General features: G+C 44.0%; 1 protein-coding gene across 2 annotated transcripts in view; it reads left to right on the forward strand.

The window, feature by feature from the left end:
• LOC144604706 (sterile alpha motif domain-containing protein 10-like) overlaps nucleotides 1–8180 on the forward strand; it is an 83855-nt gene that overhangs the window by 60881 nt on the left and 14794 nt on the right. For both annotated transcript variants that reach the window (XM_078419354.1, XM_078419356.1), the window contains exon 4: nucleotides 819–959. In XM_078419354.1, the coding sequence (XP_078275480.1) occupies nucleotides 819–959 (141 nt within the window). The remainder of the gene's footprint in view (nucleotides 1–818; nucleotides 960–8180) is intronic.

The following is an 8180-nucleotide window of genomic DNA, read 5'->3' on the forward strand; positions in this document are numbered from 1 at the left end:
GGAAATGGGGAGAAGGCAGGCTCGGTGATTGTAGATGATTGTAGATGATCAGCCAAGATCACAATGAATGGCGGTGCTGGCTCAAAGGGCCAAATGGCTTCCTCCTGCACTTATTTTCTATTTTTCTATCTATGTATTGTGTTTACCCACTAATCTGAAGAATGATCCCATCCTGAAACATCACCTAGTTTAGTTTAGTTTATTGTCACGTGTACCGAAGTACAGTGAAGACCTTTTGAATTGCTGACATACACATGATTACGATCAAACCGTGTACAAGTCCAGGATCATGGGAATAATGTTTAGTGCAAGATTAAGTCCAGTAAAGTCCGATTAAAGATAGTCTGATGAGGGTCACCAATGAGGTAGATGGTAGGTCAAGGCTTGGATTGAGTGGATGTGCAGAGGATGTTTCCACTCGTGGGAGAGTCTAGGACTAGAGGGCACAGCCTCAGAATTAAAGGACGTTATTTTAGGAAAGAGATGAGGAGGAAGTTCTTTTGTCAAAGGGTGGTGAATCTGTGGAATTCTTTGCCACAGAAGGCTGTGGAGGCCATCAGTGGATATATTTAAGGCAGAGATAGGTGGATTCTTGATTAATATGGGTGAGAAGGCAGGAGAATGGGGTTAGGAGTGAGAGATAGACCAGCCATGATTAAATGGCAGAGTAGACTTGATGGGCCGAATGGCCTAATTCTAAACCTATCACTTATGATCTTATGATCTGATCAACTGAGTAATTCCAGCATTTGTGTGTTTTTTGCTTACGTTATAAGTCTTCAAATCTTAGTTCTAAAAGAAAACCCTTCTCTCCTCAGGCCGGGCACTCCTGAGGCTAAACGGTGAAAAGCTGGCACGGATGGGAATAATGCAGGAAGGTCAACGGCAAGAGGTACTTCAACAGGTTCTTCAGCTGCAGGTACGAGAGGAAGTGAGAAATCTACAACTACTTAGACAAGGTAACTTCAGCTCTCTACTGTCAGCTAGGCCGCCTCCGAACTTTCACAGTGGGCTTTTGCAGCAACCATGGGAAAATGCCTGGAGACACAAGGACACAATAGTAGTGCACTGTATTAGTGCACAATAGTGGTACACTGAGATAGTGTACAGAGTCACCAGACTTGGCGGCATTTTCAAGTCCCAGTTGTTAAGCTCTTAAGGATAGCGGAATCAGGGGGTATGGGGGGAGAAGGCAGGAACGGGGTACTGATTGAGAATGATCAGCCATGATCACATTGAATGGCGGTGCTGGCTCGAAGGGCCGAATGGCCTACTCCTGCACCTATTGTCTATCGTCTATTGCTGTAAGTGCATAGACACAAAAAGCTGGAGTAACTCAGGCAGCATCTCTGGAGAGAAGGAACGGGTGACGTTTCGGGTCGAGACCCTTCTTCAGACTGACGTCAGGGGAGAGGGAGATAAATAGATAAGGACATGTGAGGTGTGAAAACAGGACAAAGGGAATGGGATCAAGGAAAATGTAGAATAGAACATTGTTAGCTGGGAGAAGGTAACAACAAAGCAAACAGAGATAAAATGTAGTCGGAGACAGTCAGACTGGTCAGAGAACTGTGAAGGGGGAGGGATGGAGAAAGATGGTAAGCAAGGGTTACTTGAAGTTAGAGAAGTCAATGTCCATACCGCTAGGGTGTAAGCTGCCCAAGTCAAATATGAGGTGCTGTTCCTCCAATTTGCGCTGGGCCTCACTCTGACAATGGAGGAGGCCCAGGACAGAAAGGTCAGTGTGGGAATGGGAGGGAGTTAAAGTGTTTAGCAATGTTGTAAGTGTATGGTTCATGACCTGACCATGAAGACCTAACCCTGCAACTCCGCCAGGACGTTTGTTCACACAAAAGGCGATGGCTTTTTAGATTTAGATTTTAGATTTAGATTTTTTATAGATTTAGATTTAGATCTAAATGGGTGTGTGGAACAAGCTGCCAGAGGAAGTAGTTGATGCTGGGACCGTCCCAACATTTAAAAAGCAGTTAGAGAGGTACATGGATAGGACAGGTTTGGAGGGATATGGACCAAATGCAGGCAGGTGGGACTAGTGGAGCTGGGACATTGTTGGTCAGTGTGGGCAAGTTGGGTCAAAGGGCCGGTTTCCACACTGTATCACTCTATGACTATATGTCACCAATGTTTCAAGTGGCTCATTAAGACAGGATATAACATCTTTTTTTGGTAAAAAGAGATGTTGCCTGACCCGCTGTGTTACTCCAGCACTTTGTATCTTTTTTTTTGGTAATTCAGCATCTGTAGTTCCTTGTGTCTCTAGGCCAAGAGTTAGTCCGTCTGATTTATACGTTTACAGTGGATCTGCTTCACATTGTTAAACTTCTGAAATATCAATTAATGGAGCATCCCATCTTTGGTAGTTTTCACAAGATTCATAGAAACATAGAAACATAGAAAGTAGGTGCAGGAGTAGGCCATTCGGCCCTTCGAGCCTGCACCGCCATTCAATATGATCATGGCTGATCATCCAACTCAGTATCCTGTACCTGCCTTCTCTCCATACCCCCTGATCCCTTTAGCCACAAGGGCCACATCTAACTCCCTCTTAAATATAGCCAATGAACTGGCCTCAACTACCTTCTGTGGCAGAGAATTCCACAGATTCACCACTCTCTGTGTGAAAAAAAACATTCTCATCTCGGTCCTAAAAGACTTCCCCCTTATCCTTAAACTGTGACCCCTTGTTCTGGGGTTTATTGGTGATGGTGCATCGGTTTATTGGTGATGGTGCATGATTTTGAAAGGGCAGAAACAATGGGGCAGCACTCTTACTAATCAAGACTGTTGCCTAAAGTGAATACATTGAATATTAAAATTGTGAATTGAATGTAAATTTAGTGGACATGGGGGTAAATAGAAAGGATTAAGTTGTATGTTTGTAAAACGTGCTTGGTGTTTTACCAAAAGGCTTGTTTCTAGGCTGTACGATTCTGTGAGAAATATAGGCATCAGTTAAGGAAGAAATTAGAAGAAAATTGAATAATTTATTTTCATTGTAATTCATATATCTCGATACACATGTCCAAAATTGTAAACTAAGATCATTTGGTAATGAATAATAACTTGAATCTAGTAATGAGAACAGATCAGCTGGGTGGAAAATGTGTCATACTGCATTAGTAATTAATGAATTTGTATGATTTTCTTCCTCATTGCCTTCATTAAACATTAACAGAACAATTTCATACCAATCAGTCATAATTCTACCGCATCCCAGAGATACATTAAGTCTAAAATGTTCACGAATGGGTTTTCAGATCCATTTACTGATACTTGTCAACCTGATGTTTCACATATTCAACAAGATAAATGGAAGGCGCGAGTTTTAACTCTTACTGCGTCTTGTATCTCATTCCATACATCAATCAATCATTGTTACTGCCAACTTAAAAGAACATTCTGCATTATGAATTTTTATTTCAATTTCCAATATTGAAAATTGAACATTGGGTACTTTGCGATATAAATTGCTAAACATAGATATTTAAATATTTTGACCATTGTCAAAAGATCGTGAGATGCATAAAAAGGGGCAGATAGTCAGAACCTTTTTTCCCCAGGGTGCAAATGTCCAACATTAGAGGGAATAGTTATAAGGTGAGAGGGGGGGAAATTTAATGGAAATATGCAGGGCAAGTTTTTTTACACAGGGTGCAGTGGGAGCCTGGAACATAGAAACATAGAAAATAGGTGCAGGAGTAGGCCATTCGGCCCTTTGAGCTAGCACCGCCATTCAATATGATCATGGCTGATCATCCAGCTCAGTAACCTGTACCTGCCTTCTCTCCATACCCCCTGATCCCTTTAGCCACAAGGGCCACATCTAACTCCCTCTTAAATATAGCCAATGAACTGGCCTCAACTACCTTCTGTGGCAGAGAATTACACAGACTCACCACTCTCTGTGTGAAGAAATGTTTTCTCATCTCGGTCCTAAAAGACATCCCCCTTATCCTTAAGCTGTGACCCCTGGTTCTGGACTTCCCCAACATCGGGAACAATCTTCCCGCATCTAGCCTCTCCAACCCCTTAAGAATTTTATATGTTTCTATAAGATCCCCCCTCAGTCTTCTAAATTCCAGCGAGTATAAGCCTAGTCTATCCAATCTTTCTTCATATGAAAGTCCTGCCATCCCAGGGATCAATCTGGTGAACCTTCTCTGTACTCCCTCTAAGGCTAGAATGTCTTTCCTCAGATTAGGAGACCAAAACTGTACACAATACGCATTGCCAGGGGAGGGGGTTGGGGTTGCCAACTTCCTTACTCCCCAATAAGGGACAAAGGGTGACGTCACCGCCCCGCGCCCCACGTGACCTCACCCAGCCAGCGGCCACGTGCTCCCGCTCCACCAATGGCGGCCACCGGGGCCCACCAACTTGAAGAAACTATCACGTCACTATGTCCTTTTTGGTGAGCTTTGGCATAAATAAAAAACACTTCAAGATTGGCCATATCCAACTTTTAGTTTGGTTTAAAGATACAGTGCGGAAACAGGCCCTTCGGCCCACTGAACCCATGCCGACCAGCGATCCCCGCACACTAACACTATCCTTCACAAACCACAGACAATTTACACTTTTTACCATGCCAATTAACCAACAAAGCTGTTCGTCTTTGGAGTGTGGGAGGAAACCGGAGCACCCGGAGAAAACCCACGCAGGCTATGGGGAGAACGTACAAACTCCGTACAGACATCACCCGTAGTCAGGATTGAACCCGCGTCTCTGGCGCTGTTAGGCAGCAACTCTACCGCTGCGCCACCGTGCAGCCCCATTTGTCCACGAAAACAATGACAAAGGCTCCTGATAAGATTTCCAGGTCTCTTCAGTACAGAAGCAATAATTGAAATGTAATAATATAAAAATAGATTTCCTACAGCAATGGGCATGATGTCAAAGGGCTAAATGATTCATATAAGAACACTCAGGCTGTGGTCTTACAGTGACTGTTAAATTCTCTTTTATTTTAATGTATTCCAGAATTTTTAATTTGTGGTCAGGTTATTGAATGTTACAACTGTCTATTATTCTGTCGTTACCTTTTTGGTCTATTTTTTCGAGTTTGTGGAGCAGAATGAAATTGCAATGTTAGACATGATAATTCAAACTAAATATGAAAGTGCATGCAGATAATTATTAGTTGCGCTGAAGTATCTTATTTGATCCTGTGGATTTGACAGAATTCAATCACTGGCACTTGAAGTTAGCTTCCAATCCTTGTTACTTAGGAAGTGTGAGGCCACTTAAGTAGCACTCCTGGGCTTCATTCCATTTCAATCTGTAACATTTACCCTTTTCTATTTCAATTTACAATTTGGATTAAACATAGAAACATACATAATAGGTGCAGGAGTAGGCCATTCAGCCCTTCGAGCCACCTGAATCATGGCTGATCATCCAAAATCAGTAACCCATTCCTGCTTTCTCCCCATATCCTTCGATTCCGTTAGCCCAAACAACTATATCTAACTCTCTCTTAAATACATCGATTGTGTAGGAAGGAAATACATATGCTAGTTTAATGCTAGATGCTAGATGGAGTAACTCAGCTGGTCAGACAGGAAAAGGAATAGGTGACATTTCGGGTCTAAAGAAGGGTCTCGAACCGAAACATCACCAATTCCTTTTCTCCAGAGATGCAGTCTGATCCGCTGAGTTACTCCAGCTTTTTGTGACAATCTACAATTTGGATTGGTTTTGTGGCAGAACAGAAGAAGTGAAAGTCTGAACAGGCTCGGATTAAAAACTCCAAAGATAAAAAGGTAAAATCCCAGCCGTAATCTGAGGTTAAATCAACTGGCGTCATTAATTTATCAGAACAAAGAACTGCAGGTGCTAGTTAATACTAAAGATAGACACAACGTGCCAGAATAACTCAGCAGGTCAGGCAGTATCCTTGGAGAAAAAGGATAGGTGATGTTTCGTGTTGGGACCCTTCTTCAACTCAAGAAGGATTCAATGCAGAGAGCTAAGGAACTGGTTAAATCACTCGGGGGGCTGAGTCATAAGTGATAGGTGCAGAATCAGGCCATTCGGCCCATCAAGTCTACTCTGCCATTCAATAATGGCTGATCTATCTCTCCCTCCTAACCCCATTTCTCCTGCCTTCTCCCCATAACCCCTGACACCCATATTCAGCTCTCCACACTCTATCCCTCTTGAGTTCACACCCTCCCTAACCAACAGTGGCCCCACCAGGGCACCACCCTGCCTGAGGTTTAGTTTATAGTTCAGTTTAGTTTAGAGATACAGCCGAAACAGGCCCCTCGGCCCACCGAGTCCGCGCCGACCAGCGATCCCCGCACCCTCACACTATCCTACACACACCAGGAACAATTTACAATTATACCGAGCCATTTAGCCTACAAACCTGAACGTCTTTGGAGTTTGGGAGAAAACTGGAGATCCCGGAGGAAACCCATGCAGGTCACGGGGAGAACGTACAAACTCCGTACAGACAGTGCCCGTAGTCGGGATCAAACTCGAGTCTCTGGCGCTGTGAGGCAGCAGCACTACCCTAGCGCCATCGTGCCGCCAACCAAGGTTGCTGTGGTCATTAGTGGCTGGCCCTGATTGATTTTTATTAAAAGGATTAAGATTCGGAATGGAATTTATCGGATAGTTGACGGTCCACGGCAAGGTATTTCTAATTTTAAACCCCCAAAGCAGGAGAGGAGAACTATTTGTTGAACGGAGAACTATATGTTTCCTTTATTATTGAAACTATTAAACCTCAACCTAAACAAACTGTCCATTGAGCAAAGCGGGACCATTGGAGGACCACATCGAATGCTTTGTCAAGTCAAGTCAAGTCAATTTATTTGTATAGCACATTTAAAAACAACCCACGTTGACCAAAGTGCTGCACATCTGACTAGGAAAAAAAAAAGAAACATACAGTGGCAGGCAGCCAAACACAACGGCGCGGCCATCTTGAACAAAATGTTAATTCAATCACCCACAGTCCAACAATAAAAGCACTAAACAGGCACCCAAATTACCCAACCCCAAAAACCCCCCAAAACACAGTCCAACAATAGAAGCATTAAATAGGCATTCAAATCACACACCCCAAAACCCCCAAAAACACAGTCCAACAATAAAAGCATCAAACAGGCACTCAAACCACCCAACCCCAAAAACACACAAAAACACACGTTGTTGGCGCCCTTTACGTGGCGACACTTGGCATACCTTGTGTACAGCGCGCAGGACAAAACGTTTCACTGTGACATGTGATAATAAAGTATCAATCAACTCTATTCTGGTTCTGGTTCTAATTACTGTGCAAAAGCCTCATAAGTGGCTATCTCGCGCAGGGCGGGGTGAGTAGAGTCGTGATTACATTTTGAAGTGGGTCTTTTTGACAAAGTTGAGGAGATCTAGTTGCTCAATCACCTTTTTAAACGACTGAACATCGGGAGGCGTTGGGTGGTAACATGACCCATTCCCTTATCGACCTTGGATAGTTCCTCTGTCCCTCTCTTCCCCTCCTCCTTCCCAGATCTCCCTCTATCTTCCTGTCTCCACCTATATCCTTCCTTTGTGCCGCCCCCCCTGACATGTCTTAAAAAGGGACTCGACCCGAAACGTCACCCATTCCTTCTCTCCCGAGATGCTGCCGGACCTGCTGAGTTACTCCAGCATTTTGTGAATAAATACCTTCGATTGGATAAAGGGAATATTGGTAGCAAAGGTTATTGAAATTTAGCGAGTTGATGACCTAGGGACGAGTATTTTGTCTTGTTTCATGGCGGTGGGTGCTCTGGGATGATGGAAGATTTGATGGCGTGATTTTGTGAATCTCCTTGTAAATTGCAATAAGTCTCAGCCTGATTCTGCTGATCTCTGGGGTATCCCATCCGAGAGAAGTCAGCATAATATTCACGCTTGATTTGCGCTTGAGGTCATTACGTACAAAGCGGGCCGCTCGGTGTTGGACTTTCTCCAGGGCGGCACGGTGACGCAGCGGTAGAGTTGCTGCCTTACAGCGAATGCAGCGCCGGAGACTCAGGTTCGATCCTGACTACGGGTGCCGTCTGTACGGAGTTTGTACGTTCTCCCCGTGACCTGCGTGGGTTTTCTCCGAGATCTTCGGTTTCCTCCCACACTCCAAAGACGTACAGGTTTGTAGGTTAATTGGCAGGGCAAATGTAAAA

The sequence above is a fragment of the Rhinoraja longicauda genome, chromosome 22 (genome assembly GCF_053455715.1).
Source record: "Rhinoraja longicauda isolate Sanriku21f chromosome 22, sRhiLon1.1, whole genome shotgun sequence".
Classification (NCBI taxonomy): Eukaryota; Metazoa; Chordata; class Chondrichthyes; order Rajiformes; family Arhynchobatidae; genus Rhinoraja; species Rhinoraja longicauda.